The sequence below is a fragment of the Centropristis striata genome, chromosome 18 (assembly GCF_030273125.1).
Source record: "Centropristis striata isolate RG_2023a ecotype Rhode Island chromosome 18, C.striata_1.0, whole genome shotgun sequence".
Taxonomy (NCBI): Eukaryota; Metazoa; Chordata; class Actinopteri; order Perciformes; family Serranidae; genus Centropristis; species Centropristis striata.
The window spans coordinates 23,700,688-23,717,706 of NC_081534.1; the positions used below are offsets into that span (position 1 = coordinate 23,700,688).

General features: G+C 38.9%; 1 protein-coding gene across 1 annotated transcript in view; it reads left to right on the plus strand.

The window, feature by feature from the left end:
- The window catches only part of dlgap2b (discs, large (Drosophila) homolog-associated protein 2b), an 89,804-nt gene extending 73,095 nt beyond the window's left edge, over positions 1-16,709 (plus strand). Inside the window, exons 3-6 of the mRNA XM_059356732.1 lie at positions 3,219-3,436; positions 6,948-7,098; positions 8,406-8,625; positions 13,490-16,709. Of these exons, the coding sequence (XP_059212715.1) occupies positions 3,219-3,436; positions 6,948-7,098; positions 8,406-8,625; positions 13,490-14,301 (1,401 nt within the window). The 3' untranslated portion in view covers positions 14,302-16,709. The remainder of the gene's footprint in view (positions 1-3,218; positions 3,437-6,947; positions 7,099-8,405; positions 8,626-13,489) is intronic.
- Positions 16,710-17,019: the final 310 nt, after the last annotated feature.

Here is a 17,019-nt window from a genome sequence, read left to right on the forward strand (position 1 = left end):
TGCACCACACACTGACACAATGTTGTACTTAGTACGCAACTGATCAATATTGTGCCAGAGCATGTAGTGTGTGACACACTGCCATCGTAAATCACAATCTACAGGAGCACAAAACACTGTATGTGTGTGTGTGTGTGTGTGTGTGTGAGTGTGAGTGAGGGGCATTGATTTAGATCCCATGAATAATTAGACTTGTCAATACTATTCACAGGTCAATCTTAGTCAAATTTGGTGAGCTAAAATGTTAACAGTCTTTGGGCTGCATCAAGTAGTTTAAAGCGTGGAAGCTTCATTCGCAATGTTGATATTTGAATTCTAAATCAACATTATTTTGCACATTTATTCATTCTGTTTAAGCTGGTATTTCTGCATAGTTGCAGATGATATTAGGCTGTGCTTATTTTAGTATTATTATTCATTCAACAAGAGCAATTCCCACTTTTCCTACCATTCCTAGTCAACTTTTTGCCCATTTAAGCCACCATTTCAGTGTAGTGTCAGCTATTCAACAAATATTAAAATATTCCACTTTTTTTCCCATTCACATTTTTCCAACTCTTCCTAGTACTTCAACTTCTTCTGACACATTCAAGCCAGCATTGCAGTGTAGTGTCAGCTATTTAGCATGCAGCATTCACACTTGCATTTTCTACTTCATATCATATTATTTCTGACTTGTGGGGAAAGTTTCCAATAACTCCAGATCTTTGTAAAGTCCAGAGTTCAGAATTTATTTCAAAAAGATATTCGAAAATATTTTCACTGGCATCAAAAAACCACTCTCCCACTCACCTACTGGGGCAGTCTAGCAGCAATCATCATAAATTAAATTTTAAATAACCACATTAATAAAAAAAAAATCTATTTCAGCTCTTACACGATCCATTAAAGAAAGTTTAAAAGAATCCTCAAAATGAATCACTTTATTCATTTTGAGGATTTTGCTCGAGGGTTTTAAAACATTTTTTAGCATGATGATGTCATCATTAAATATGATGACAGACATCTGAAACCTTAATAGAAGCTTTGAATGTAAAATTCTGTACCGCACTAAACAGAATATTCAATATAAATATGGATTGCTTTTTACGAGTCAGAATTACTTTACTTACTGGTCTTCAATATACAGCTTACAGCACTGTAATCAGCACACAATCACGTAATCATGATGCTAATCCTGATGCTGTAATCTTAAAAACAGTCACTGTCAACACAAAAGCTAATTATGCTACATTACATAACGGCTATGACTATATAAATATCTGAATGTTGATGATATCCGTCGCTCTTGATCACATTCAGGTACCGCATGTCAAAACTATATGCTGTGCTCCTTTGGCTGTCAGTCAAAGCTCATTTAAGAGCTCAATATGTTTTTTTGTGTTAGCAGTGATGCTGTGTCGTTAATGACAGTGTGCTGATTTAAAAGTTACAGCCCTAGCCTCAGGGGTATGATTGGCAGCCTTAGCTGTGCAAGCACAAAAATACACTTACTGCATCACTGCCAAGAGTGTGAGGGAAATTCTATTAATCATTTTCTACAAATCCTTGAATTAAGCAAGCCCATGTTTTGATTTGCCATATAAGTGCTATTCTCAAAGGTTATTCTACCCGTCCCATTCAACTGGTTTGATGATCCTGCAGATGTAAAGTAGTATTTGAGCTCCTTCTAGAAATGTGCTGATGAATCTCACACAGCTCTTCAAATTAATTTTCTTCCAAACCACAAACATGGACTCTATTAAAATTAATAAATGGAAGGCGAGGTTGTGGATATTACTAAAGTTATATAGTTGTTGAAATGCTGACACACTGCTGACATGCGGCAATTTGTGAAACGGTAAAACCTAATATTGATTAGAGTTTATTTAAAGTTCTATAACATAGAAAAATGCTATAAATCCTTTAAATGACGGATCTAGTAGTGGGCCCTGCCTGCTGTAAGGTCTAAAAATATTAAGGTCATAAAAATAGGTTGTTTTTCAGACCACTAAAGTGAATGCAATTACTTTAAATAAACCTGTAAACACATTAGTGTTACTTTTGATCCAGCACTCTACTTTGCACAGTACATCTTGGTAATTTTAGAAGAAGCCTGAGGATCGAAGGGAAACCTGCAAAAACGTATATATCCCTCAGTGTATATTAAACCCACAGTACAAGATCACCGACTGGTTACCTGGTTTTGGTGTATACTCCAGATCATGTGTTAAACCCACCACTATTGTAATAGAGGGTAGTAGTAGTTTAAATTCACCGTCACATAAAAATAGTCCTCTTTGTAGCTGAAATGTTTTCCAGCGGTTATTTTAATCTCTTTTCCCATTTATATGCTTAAAAGTTTGAAAGACATTGTTATTAAACAATGAACATTCAGAATTTGGAAAAGTGAATAAAAGGGCACTTTAACAGAGTGCGTTTAAATGATTCAACACCAAGGAAAGAAACAGAGAACATGTTTGAATTCTTCAGAACCATAAACAGAACAAAGTGAAGCAGCTGCTTTGTGGCCCTCCAGGGGTGACAAAAATAACAACAAGGAAACAAATTCAGAATTATTCCAGAATCTGTTGTATTATTTCTTCCAGACACAAGTAAAATGTGTCCGTCTGAATAAAACTAAAAGAAACTAAAAACAAATAGGTTGATATATAAATATCAACCTTCTTGAAAGTAATAGAGCGTTTTCAATTTAAAAAAATAAATAAAACCAGGGATCTGATTCAGCATATTTTTTTATTTAGGCAAGTATCCTTTGAGGGACGAAAAATGACATAAGTAGAAATAAATAAATAAATAAATAAATACATAAAGAAAAAAGCCAATACGTGTAGAAGTAAATAAATAAATATATACATTTATAAATCAATAAATACATGTGGAAATGTAAAAACAAATATGGCTTACATGTAAAAATATATATGTATCTTTTGCATGTATGTATTTACTTATGTAAATATTTATTTCTACTTATGTCATTTTTTGTCCCTTATAAGTACCAGGTGATGATAATCTGACCAGTTGTCTGATACAGTGCTAAAACTCCTGTTGTACTTGCAAATATAAACATTTCTTATGTAGCTCACTGTACAAGCCTGCTATCTTATCAATGAGCAGACAACCCACTGCACTCTGTGCTCCACCATTCTTTAAAAAGTCCTCATGTGCATAAATGTGCATGTAGTGCATAATCAATACAGGTGTGTTATCCCCCACAGGTGCCCCAGGATGAGTGGGGTGGATACCCAGGTGAGAAGGATGAGGAGATCCCGTGTCGGCGGATGCGGAGCAGTAGCTACGTCAAAGCTATGGGAGAAGTGGATGATGAAAGCGGTGACTCCGACACCAGCCCCAAGACCTCCCCGCAGAAGGCCATTCCGTCTGATGCCCTCGTCCTCAAATCAGCCATGCAGAGACCCCATTTAGACCACCATAGGTAGGTCTGGCTGCTGAGCATAATATACCCATGCCAAAGCTACTGTATGTGTTAATTTCCATTCATTATAAGTCTTTTCATGAAACCATTTAAAGATTTATGGATGCTCAGAGGGTAAAAAGAATGAAGAAGGACTTTTCTCAACATTTTAGAACTGTACCTTGCATGAAACTCTGAGAAAGATATTATTATTAATAGGAATAGCTCAGGGACTGGTGGTTGCTATAGGGACATTGAAATGAACAGCTTTTTCTTAAATTATTAGCTAGGGCTCAGATTTTGTTGCAGTGTGTGTCTTAAGTGAGTCTGAGGACTCATGAATTGGACTGTTGGCTCCAGTGGCAGACAAAGATAGTGGTAAATGGTGCACAGACTGCCCTCTGAGGTCAGTAAAATTGGTAAGGCTTAAGTTGATTTACCCAGTGTGAAGGTGCTGGGTTTGTCATGCTTCAATTGAGTCAGAAGTGACATCACCAATGCTACATCATTATTTTCCGGGCCTTTGACCAGCACCCTTAGTCAGAGTGAGCAATGATCGTGCATGTCGGTACTGCAAGAAGACCTGGTTGCAAACTACTTCACACACATACAGTTGTAGCACGTTAAGGAATAATTAACAATGTTCTGGGAATGACCAGAAAACTGACTTGCACTAACTACACACTGCTGTAAGTGTCACTGAAACAAAAACTGTGGTAAAAACATATTCAGTTTCTGCGAGAGCATTCAAAAAGTATAAATTCTAGACTTGCCTTCAATATATATTTTGCTTACAACCTACTGGAAATATTAATTCACAGCCTCAGCCTTTTTGTTTCTATAAATCTAAAAACATCCAATACTGACTCACTACTTTGTCTACATGCTGTCCAAGTAGAAATAGTGTTTGCTGATGCTGCTGAGCTGTCCCTGAGAGATCTGAAGAGATTTTTACATTATTTGGTGATTCCAAGTGAAGTTGCTTGGCAACAAAAGAAGAGGACAAGTTTTGGTTAGCCTTTCTTACGCAATTTTTATGCATGATTGGACGAGTATATGAGGCTGCTATTTAAAGCTTGGCTGTACTTGAAGGCTTGTTTTATAACCACATCACTAACTTGCTCTTGTTGCTAGCATTGCTGGCTAAGTATGAGACTGGCAGCTGTTTCATGAGATCAGGTAGTGCTGTGCTGAATGCTGCAGTACCAAATGGGTTCTGTGTATGTGACCTTTTTCATCTGCTAGTTCCAATATTTGCCAAACATCTTACGCAGACAATGTTCCTCATCTTATCACAGTGTTGTTGACAAGTCTGTAGAAAAACTGTCACACTTATACAACGCGAGACTCAAGAGAGCAGGCTTATATGTACCTCAGCTTACTGGATGAGGGGGGTTGTTATCACACAGAAGGGCATACCTTAAGGTTACTGACTATTGTGTTCAGGTATGATTAGGGATCTACAGGAGGAGAGATGTGTTTGATAATACAGCAAAGAGGCGAGTAAGGAAGCATGATATATAATGGTACAAATAATGGGAAACGTATATTATTATGTATTATTCTGATAAATTATGATAATACAAAGGCAAATTACTTTCATTTATTTGACAACCGCAGAGGTATCAGCAGTGGTGGAAGAAGTATTCAGATCCCTTACTTAAGTAAAAGTACTAATACCACACTGCAAAATGACTCCACTACAAGTAAAAGTCCTGCATTCAAAACTTCCTTAAGTAAAAGTACAAAAGCTTCAAAATGTACTTAAAGTATCAAAAGTAAAAGTACTCTTTATGCAGAATGGACCCACTCAGATTGTTAAATGTATTCTAAATATATCATTAGACTTTATTTGTATTGATGTATTTATGGAAGCAGCGTTTTCATTTTGTAAAGATAGGACTTATTTTACCTACTTAATATACTGTTATGAAGTTTAATTAAAAAAGGTCAAATCACATGTTTTTTATGTTAAATCTTGACCTGAAAGTAACTAAAGCTGTCAGATAATTGAAGTAGAGTAAAAACTACAATATTTGCCTTAAAATAAAGTGGAGTAGAAGTATAAAGTTACATAACATGGAAATACTCAAGTCAAGCTCAAGAACTTTAAAGATTGCACTTAAGTATAGTACTTGAGTAAATGCATGTAGTTACATTCCACCACTGGGTATCAACCTCAACAATCAGTATTAAATCACCCATCTTTGCCTTTCTTACCCCCAGTTCTATCAGTTGAAAAACATTGCTGTTTTTGTTTGCTTTGCATTAAAAAGAAAGGCAGTCATGGAAATAAACTTTCCTAATGAATGTTACAATGTTCGGTTCAGTTCAGTTGAGTTTAGAGGTGTTGATTAGACTTAATGGTCTTTTTGGAGGCGGCTGTGGTTTATGGTGTTGTCAATGTGTGTTAACTGCGTTGTTTGATAATGAGAGGTGTTTGTGGTATTTACCCTACGCTCACTGATATAAAGGTGGTGAAAAGTATTCATCAATAGTAATAATCTGTGCAAATATAGAAATAATGTGTTGCAAAAGTCTAGACACTGGTTAAGCAGAATATTGAGCAGAACTTTATGGATTGCTTATCCAGATGCCTTATATAAAGAAAACAACTTGTGGTACAGTCTATAGTTAAAGAGTAACTTAACACCAGGCTGAAAAGCAGTGTTTTGCTGCCCTCTCTGGCTGAGAGTTTTAAGTCTTTGGGTTTTGGAATTCACCTGTACTTCATTGTAGCAAGGTGGAAAGTTAAAGAGCTGTAGGTAGGCAAATACTTTCAGTTGGTTGTGATATAATCTTTATTAATTTCCTAATCATCTCTTTGTGCTGAGATGTATTTGTTGCCTAGGGAACCAGCATAACGCCCTTATATTCCTTAAAGTTTATTTGTGCCCCAGAGGATGCTATTGCATCACCTTCACATTCCCACTAAGCTTATTGGTACTCAGCTTGCTGTTATTCAGCTTATTGCTCTCTGTGACTGTTTTCTTTTAGGCAGTGTGGCTTTCAGGTATAGCCAAATTCTTTGAACCTGGGGAGGCGTCATGCGTCCATCATCCCTACTGCCACTCAGTGCCCTGTGCTATTTTTGTTACCATTATCTCAGCGGGGGCTCTGATCACTCCTGCTTCTGTCCACGAACAAATCAGCCCTCTTGTTTTTTAGCCTCTGGTGGAGAATGTAATAATCTCTTATTATTGCAGCTCCTAGTTTTCATTGTTTCTCTAATAAGAGCCAAGGAGAAGCTCTACACACGCTCTCTGTAGTTTTAGGGCAGAAGACTGGTTTCTCATGGGACACTTGGAGCTAAACTAGAAGCTAACAAGTCACTAAAAACAGTTCCGTTTTGATCTCAGCAGTTCAGATACTCTGTGAGGGGATGAGGCATTCATGATGATACCAAACAGACGTCACACCATGTCCATAAATGCAAGCCAGATCTGTTGAGTACATTATTATTCAGAATTGTTCAATGTGTGGCTTCTGAACTGTGCCATCATTTCTATCCCTACCCCCTGTCCTTGTTCAGCCAGGGCTACCACTTGAAAACCAGAGATATGCGACCCCACCCTAGTGTCACGCTGGACCCTGCCACCTTTCACCCCCCGCCCTTCCGCTCTCGCAACCAGAGCTACATGCGCGCCGTCAGCACCCTCAGTCAGGCTAGCTGCGTCAGCCAGGTGAGTCTTTAACACAAACACCGCACAGAGGCAACACCTGGAGACATAATTGAGAGCTAATGTTATGTTGTTTTGTATGTAGAGGGCATGACAGAGACATAAAACATCCACGAGTGTCCATATTGGAGGTCCACAGCTGATTGTTTAGTAGTCATAGTAATGGTTGTCTCAACTGAAGTCAATAGGCAGAAATAATTTGTGCTGTTTTTGACTGAATTGATTATTTAACCGATAGTCTGCATTTGAATCAGCTCCAGACATAGTGTAATGTTGTTTTGAGTTAGTTTTTAGTGTTTTTAGTTATCAAGAAATGTGAAATTGTATATAATTGAGAAACAAAGATATCAGTTTCACATTAGACAATCTGTATCCTGATTGGGCCCCCTGGTTGTCTGGGATAGACCACTTATAAGCAAGTCTTCACTCTCCCGCTGTTGCGACATGACAGCTAATTAGCTAGCTAACTACGCCAAAAGCAGCAGTTTGTTTTGTTTAACTGGGCTTTTTCTCTCTCTACTATTACTGTTTACAATTAGAAAGTCTAGAGAGACAGTAACTTCCTTCATGTCTAACTTCACACACCAACCTTTTCAGCTATCTCCCCTTTTCAAAATCCTGTGAATCTATACAGTTTGATCAATTGTACAAGTCTGTTTTGGACCTCCATGGTGGCACAAGACATGGTTGCTATGAAGATTTGTGACACAGGAAGAAACCCTCTGTAAGGAGAAGGAGTAACCAGAGGAGGGGAAATTTTGTCCAAAAGAAGGGTTGTACATTGGGTTGTATCAGTTGTTTAATAATAGTCGAAAATGTTCTTTAGTCAACAGTGAAACCAGCTTTCTGCTATAATATAATTGACTACGTTAGACACTGAAGTAATTAGGAAAAGGCAAGATCTTGTGGAGAGAGGACAGTAAAGGACATGGCAGGATAGAGCAGAAATGGATAGATGGCTCGTGTCAGCTAGAAGAATTTAGAGTTTTTGTAGAGCTACAAGGTTAAGAATTGCAGTGTTTTCCATGCAGTAACATACAGTATATAGTATAGTAAATCCTAGTTTTGGGGTATGTGATTAATTGAATGTTTTATAACACAAACTGAATATTTCTCTGATTGTTTTCTGTTGTCATCTGCCCTTTTTTTCATTTGATCTTGACATTTATTCAGTTTAAGGTCGGAATGACAGTGGCTTTTCCTTACGCTAACACTCCTTCATATTTGCTGTGCAAAGGGGAAGAATCAAAGTGAGAAAGAGAAAGGAAGAGGAAAAATTAAGGACTGCTATTCCTGTTTTTGTCTCTCAGGTGAGTGAGACTGAGATCAATGGCCAGTTTGAGTCAGTTTGCGAGTCCGTTTTTAGTGAAGTAGAATCCCAGGCCATGGAAGCCTTGGACCTGCCTGGTTCGTTCCGCACTCGAAGCCACAGTTACCTCCGTGCAATTCAGGCTGGTTATTCCCAAGATGACGACTGCTTGCCTTCAATGACATCCTCCACTGTCACTTCAACTCTCAGATCCACAACAGGTAAAACAATCCCCCCCCTAAATGAGAGAGGGCTTAGACTACATATCCTCATACATCCTATACATGCGCACAAACTTGACATACCTACATATGTACAGTGGGGAACCCTTGAGCTTCAGAGATGCCGGGCTGAATGATCCCAGTTATTTTCTTTGGAAGCTATGGTGTGCGTGTGTTTGTTTTTGCCTCTGCATACTCCCGATTGTTTAGATGGATTTGCTTATGTGTTACTTTGCATGATTCACGCATCATTAGCCAAGCTTCTGGTTGGTCACTTGTGGTGTTGCCAAGTAGACTAGAAAAAGGGTGGGAGGGTCGCATAAACACTGAGATGGCAACACACGCTCACGGTATCCAATATTACAACACAGCACAGCCACATTACATGGCATGCCTAAGAGGAACAGGCCCTACCCTAAGCATGTTAAAGTGTGGTGTTATTTATGTGTTGTGCGAAGCGTGTGAGTTACTTAGGGAGGGATGAAGACCGAAACGGGCCAGGGGTAGGGGAGCGGTAGGTTGTTGGCATATTTGTGTTGAGAGGATACACTGGACAAGCCTTCCGCCTGTCCTCCCCCTGCTCTGTTGCACCCACACATTAGCATCTGCTTTGTAACTGACCTGGTCATTGAGGTCATAGAATTAAAAAACCCAATCTTGTAACCAATTTAAGGTAAGTCAACAACCTCTAGAGACTAGAGCACATGCACACACACACACACACACGCACTCACAAACACATGCTGGTTGCACAAAGGAACTGTCTACTGATGGTATATCTGAGTTTGAATAGCACAACCTCTGATTATTTGCAGGATTGTTGTATTGTGTTGCATGAAACTCGGGCTTCTGAGCAGCAGTCTCTGTCAAAATAACTAATGAATTGTATGTTAAGTTTATTACAGAGCTTCCCGAAGTTTCCTAATCACTGTCATCCTCAACTACAACTTTCCAATTTAGCCAACAGATTTCATTGGTCAGATTTTTAGCAAGAATTACAATATGACAGTGGATCCAGACTCTATGTGTTCTGGAAACAGCACATTTTGTTTATGGACTTGCATATTTATTTGTCCTTCATGCTGCTTTTTAATACAACATGCAAGGATTTCAAGGTTTTGTGCGACACAGTGCAAGCAATATAAAAATTAGCATTTCAGGTTCTTTGTGCAAGCAGAGTCTTTGCAGTAACTCCCTCACTAAGTGCATTTGGTGTTTACCTGCAAGAGTAAAGCTATGAACCCTATTGAAACATTTTTCTTTAAAGAATGTGCATTTTTAAATATTATGACCTGGATTTTTATTGTTTTTGTACAATTTTCTGTCAATTAAATATTGGAGACATTTGCACTTTTACTCATTTTGTGGGTTTTGTTTTCTTGTGCAATCTGGACTTTTGTTTTTGGAATCCTTTTCATCTTCAATTGGGTTTCCATCTACGATTTCTTCGATGTGACAGAAGTACTGAGGATACAGGAGTGTTCTCCAATCCCACTGTCTTATTTGCTGAACTCTATTCATTTAACTCTCTGCTCCAAATCTGTCAGCTCTATGTGGACTAAAACAAGAAGTTGACTGTACAATATGTTGTGAAGTTGTATTTTCAAGATTGGCATGATGCATCAATTATAATATGTCAGATAAGGTCATAGAAACCCAAAGGAAGGGTTCCCTGGATGGTGATTCATTATGTACAGTACTGTCACCTCCCAGTCAAGCCATACTGTAATTTATATTTCTCCTTTGGTGTACTCTGCACTGTTCTGAGGGAATAGTGGCCTTGAAATAAAATAAAGTAACTTCCAGGCTACCTTGGCTAAGAAAAACATTGATTCCTGGAATCATGTTTTTATGTTAGTATTCAGTACTAGATTATACCTGAATTGAAAGCGGCTTATGAACCAAACCCCGTGTGAGGCTAGTGGGCCCTTGGGTGGGGAAGGGATCCCATGATGCTCCATAGGGCAGACGAGCAGCAAACCCCTCTCCATTTGACCATCCATCTCTTGAAGGATAACCAGGGGGAATGAACAACTGGAGGCATCAGTGATGATTGTTGCAGGTATTTTAATGTTGACACGCATACATATATCTATGTATATGTGTGTTTTTGCACTGCCTTCTCAGTAAAAAATACTAGAGACATAGAGTTTATATATAGCTGGTAGAAATATCTCATTTTGTTATCCTAAGTAGCAAACATGGTTCCAAACAGCTCACAAAACCTCAGACGCTTGGTTTTCTTCTTAAAACCTTAATATCTCTGAATATTGATTATGATTGTGATGCTGGCTTTTGTGAGTTGTTAACCATGTCTCTATTTTAAGTGTGCTTAGACCACATTGTAAGTGTAAATGTATGAGAGATGTACTTCCCAAACTTTTCGAAATGTTTTCATATGGCCATAAAATAGCACTGAATGTTATCGCATTGCCACTGTCTCCAATCATTTGTAAGAGCAGCATGTGTCTGCAGTACATGTGTTACTTTTTCTTTCCATGAAACTCTGACATCTTTTAAAAAGGCCACATGTGGCAGTCTAACCCTTGGCATTGAGTCTGTCAGCTGTCTTTGACTGTGGGATTGCAGCCTCTCCCTGGTGCAGCCCCGAAGGGGGGAGCGACCCCTCCCCTCACCGGGTTACTTACTCCACATGGTCTAATCAGCATCTTTGGACCTGATATGTTCAATAGGGTTCATATCTGCTTCTTGACCCAGTGGGTTGTGATTCTTCTACTCCCTTTTCATCTTTTCTTTTGCACAAAATGGCACAAAAATAAACATTTTGTTATATTTTGAGAAAAGGGTTCCCAGAAAAATGGATTCATTATTTGATAATGATTGATGTATTTCATGTGTAATTCCACTCTTTGCTGTGCTGTGCAGTGAAAAGATGGAAAGAAGCCTTGAGATGACCGAGAAGGCAGTGTAAAAACATTGTGAAAAGCCTACAGTATGTGAGTTTAACAGAAAACAATATTGTCTTAGTTAAGTCAAGGCACTCTACAACATATTTCTAAAACAGTGCTGTATTTTCTCTTTGTACTTTGGCAGGAAGAAGCTCTATTATTTGGAGCTGACCCATTTTGGATTTTCCGTAAAATGCTGTATTTGAACACCACTTAAAGTTAATCAAAATGTTTTTACTGATTTCCAAAAACATGTTATAATTTCCACTTAAAATATACCTTAATAGTGAGCGTGTTTACATGGACATGAATTTCCTGGTTATGAAGCTTATCTGGGTTATAATTATATTTGGGAAATAATGTTTTAATGAGCACAGAGAAATGAGATTATGTATATTCCTTTGTACTTGATAAATACTAGTATCCTGATAACTGATTACTACAGTCAATATGCTGTGATGTCTACAAAAATAAACCGACTTACACAGTACATCTACCATCACCTGACAGCTTTACTGTTAATTTCTTCTCTGCTCCGATAGTTAACACCTGCCTGCTCTGAGCGCATCCACCTTTCTCTCCCTCTCAACCGCACACTCACGACACAATGAGCTCCTGAAAGGGGTTACTCTATCTTATAACACTGTCCTTCGCTTTGACCAGTGTCAGCCTGTCACTGTCACCATATAAGACAGGGGAGCAGTGGATGAAGACATGCAGCCTCTTTCATTACTGAAAGACAAAGCTCAGTTTCTTCATCGCGCCACAAGTGAGACGATTTTGCTGCTGTCATTGCTTGTTTTTCTTCAACGCCATTTGGCTGAAGCTGTGGCTTCACAGGCAGTTGGCGGCCCTCAATAACCAGTAAAGGTGGGGGAGAAAATCGATACAGCGTAAAATTGCGATATTTTGCGTGGCAATATTATGTCGATTCATGGCCACCAAGTATTGATATTTAGCGTTCCGACGGCAGTGTTTTCGCCGTTTTCCGGAAGCTGCGTGTGTCAGGATATCGTGTTGGGAAGTTGTCAAAATTACACTGCAGAGTTAGGCTTTTTTATGGTTCATTCAAAAAAAAATTCAGAGCAGTGAAGCTTAGCTATGAGGAAAGTTTGAGAAAATGCTGCAATTGCAATTTGATATCAGTTCAGTTCAGTCTGACTGAAAACTTTGTTGGTCAGTCTGTGGGTTTGACTCTCACTGTGGAGAAATAAAAAGACTGAAGTGAGATGAGTAGACTGAGAATTTTATCTTATTTGACAACAGTTCTTGATTGTATTTAATTTTGTGGACACAAAATTTAAGTTAAACAGTTAAATTGCAATATATTGTATCGCAATACTCACCATATCGCAAAATACTTAAAATTGCAGTAATATTGTATCGTGACTCAAGTATCGGGATAAAATCGTGTCGTGGGGCCTCAGGTGATTCCCACCTCTAATAACCAGGATAAGATGAATATAACACTACACGTGTTTCTATTAGAATACTCCAGCTAGCATTTACACATTTCTTATAAATGGATAGGAACTTATCTGGGTTTCTGAAAAAGTGATTTGCTCAAACAGATAAACAGGATGCTTGAGAAACCAAATCTTAAACAGGATGCTTCATGTCCATGTAGACACAAATTGATCAAAAATGGATAAATATATTTTTCTATCTTGGTTTTAATTACAACTGTGGTACAGATGTAGGTGCATGGAACCACACATCAATGATGGATGCTCACTGCTGATTAAACGATTAAATCTAAATAGAACCAAACGAAATAGAACAGGAAATAGCTGGGCCTGATCTTGTATGTCTTGGATCTACTTGCCACTCACATATTGTATGTTTTCCATAGATATGTGTATATGTTGTAGTTCAGAATCCAAATCAAAGTACACTCCAGCTGTTCCTTTCACTTTGAATGTCCTTCTGTTTGCATATTTAAATTTTTCTTACAGAGGGATATGATGTTGTGGATGGGACCTCTTTACTAAATGACGACATGATAGAGGATGATGACGGTGCTAGCTCCTCTGCCTATGTGGAGCTGGAGAGGCTGGAGAGAGAGACTGCTGCTGCTCGCAGCCAGCACAGTACTAGCTCTACTGTGACAGCCATCTCTGTCCCACCGGCATCTCCACCTTCATACAGGGTCCCTTCTGCCTCACCCATAGCCTCTGAGCCGGCGGTCCCTCAGGCCATTCAGGCCTTTAAAGAGTCCGCTAACATGGTCGCTGCCTTCAACCTGCAGTGGAAGGATGAAATCTCAGCAATGCGCTATGAGCTGGCGGAGCTGCGGCGAGATGTCTGTGGGGAATTGAAGACTTTCAACAGCAACTTCTTCAACTTTACTCAGTGCTACAACATGTGGACCTTGTGCCGGGAGCCTTGCAGCGACAGCACCACACAAACGGACGACAGAGTGTCCATAGGAATCCAAGCAGGTTCAAGTTGGTCCTTTCGACAGAATACGGAGGACAAGTCAGTGATGTGCCAACCGGAGCCAGCACCCTTCAGTATTATGGATTTGATGGACCCGCCCCGAATTGAGATTATAGAGGGAACCCCTGACACCACGCCGGAGGGGTCAAGCAGCCCTGCCAGCCCCATCCCAATCGAGGATTTCCCATGGGAGATCAACAAAAAGCAAAAGACCCCAAAGCAGCCAGACACAGTCGGCCACACAGGTGGCCACAGAAGCGCCAGTCTAGAACTGTGGAGCAGGAAGTACACCAGTGGGCCCATGTCATATCTGTCTATGTCATTCTAATCATTCCCATTCTACGCATACTGTAATATGAGAGGAGGGAGCCAGGGTAAATTTTACCAAGCAAGGCAGGGCATAGATGTTGTTAGATGTCCCTTTACTCTATGCAGACACAGAGTCTGTCATCTCTTGAACAGGTTACAATGTTGTTCAAGCAATCTTTTAACAAGTGTCTTGGCTAGCCGTGGAATAAACGAGAATGACTTCACCAGAACAAGGTGACAGAAGAATGTGAGAGAATGTGGCTGATGTTTAGATCCTCAAGTGCCAACAAGTGCAGCATCATCTTCCCTCCGCTGTCTTAAATACCCAACTTTAGGAGATAATTCAAGTAAATATGATCGGGAATCTGAGGATCATTTAATGATAAAAACTTAATAATCAGCCATCGTGAGGTGAGGCATAAGTTGGTCTGTTTCCGAATAGCTCATGTTCATTCCAGTTTCTCTTCCTGTAGAAACATTCTCTTAAGCACCTGAGTATACTGAAAAAATACTGTGAATAACTTTATAAACCCTAGTTTTTTAATGAATGCATCAAAGATAAATACATTATTTATGAATTCATTGATATAATTTACCTTTTTAGTTATTCTAATAAAAAGCATTCCTTTTTCATGGCCTTCATCCATGTTGTAGCCAGTTCCAGTTGAAATGGGCATTTTGAAAATTTCCCAGTGGTGAGCTGGTAAACCATATGGAATACAGAAGTACAGTAACTGTAACAATTTGATAAAAAAGTAGATAGTGCTAACAACAACTTATAATGAAATTTGTGAACGCCTAATCCTTTTGGAATACTTAATGGATGACACTGTCTCTGGCTTTGTGGACTTAGTCCCCGGCTAAAATTGTTTACGATGAATCATTTGTGACCGACTTTAAAGTCAAACAGCATGTGGAGAAGAAACAGTAAGAGAGATTCACAGTGATTGATGAGTATGAATGTATTGGCTTAAGTTCATTCTTGCACAAACTGCATTCATGTTCTCTGTGTATGTATATAAATGTACCATTTTGTATATAGAGAAACTTATATTCAATACTTGTACTGTTTGCAGTTATAAACATACTCATTTCTGACAGCGTTGAGAGGCGTTATAGTAGTAATTGTGGTTCTAAACCAAACACAGCACTTTTTCCAGACTCCAAAGTCTGCCTTCATTTATTTCATCATGTTCATCATCCAGCTGTTTGTGCGCCTCGTAGGGAAGTTGGTAGTTCATACCAGTGTTTCGCCTATTGTTTTTCGTGCAGTGGTGACTGGAGGTGTCTTTCCTATTCATTTATTTTTATCTTAGAGGAAAGGGTTTAATAAATACTGAATTGGATGTATTGTTTTAGTGAATTATGTTAAGAGATTTGGACTAAATTCTGCCCTATTCAGCTTTTTTAAATGCCACATTTCTCTCGTAATGGTGGACTTTTTCATGTTGGGGTGGCTCATCACTGCTGAAAGATAACAGAGAAACATTGGTCCCTATAAGTAGACAATCAGAGCCACTGAGGGCCTCTACCTCTCCGACATGTCCCCAGAGGTGCAGTATAGTACCGCTGAATGTACTAACACCGCCTCACTAGTGACGGCTTAGCTGGGCTCCTGTCAAACCTTAATGGGTGGGAGCCCTCAATCATCTGCTATATTCGGCCAATTGCTCATTTTGTCTGTTACTCATAAAATAATAGTTGCTCATGAGCCACTGGCATTCCCCTCAACCACTCATCTGGTCCATTGTCCCGTTGTACCAACATGGCGTACCAAAGTTACTGTTATACCGAGGCCCATGGAACTGAGGCCAACAACAAACATCTCCAAGCCTGACAGCACTTAACTTTGGACTATTACTGCAGCACAGGACCATGGGAAGCCTGTATGTATCAGACCCCTGACTGAAATGTGAACCTTTCAAAAGGACTTTTAATAAAGGAGAGGCAACATCTCTCATTTTGTAAAGAGAGTGGATCCCCCCCCTCCCCCTTGCACGACCAAAAGACAATACTTGCAGAAAAAGTGGCATTTTGAAAAGATGATATTCATACAAAGGTTGTAGAAGAGGTAAGATCAAAATTAAAGTTGAAGCCACAGAAGAAGAAAAAAAAGGCAGACATTTCCGTTCAAGTTATGTTGTTACAGTAACTCATTAAACCTGAGCTTACATGCCTATAGGTAAATGATTAATTTGCCTTGATAATCTAATATATGTGTTACAAAGGGAACACCATATTATGGCATGTTTTGCTGTTCATTTTTGGCAGCAACTCCATAACTCAAAACTTGAGGTTTTTGTACAACGAATAATAGGTAAGGATTAAGTTAAAATGTATTGTTGCCATTCAACACTATTTGCAATACAGAACCATCCTTTTTAAAAGCTTAAAACCTATTTATTGTTGTTACAAAACCAACTAAAACCCAATTTTGAGTTTTTCCATCACAGACCGGCCAAAGGCTGGGTTAGCATAAATCATAAATGATTTCAGCGAAAGGCGTATGACTGTGACAACATTTAGCCTATAAAAATTTTACTACATGATATATATATATATATACAGTATATATGAAAAAAATGGAAAGGCTTGTATTCATATTTTTGCTTTTTTTGAATGCTTAAGAGGGGATTGCAGTGGCATTCCTTACTTACATCTTTTCCCATTGTTTGGGGAACGCAAACTGATTTAAAGGTGCTGAAGACTGGCTAATCATGATGTCTCCAATCTACAT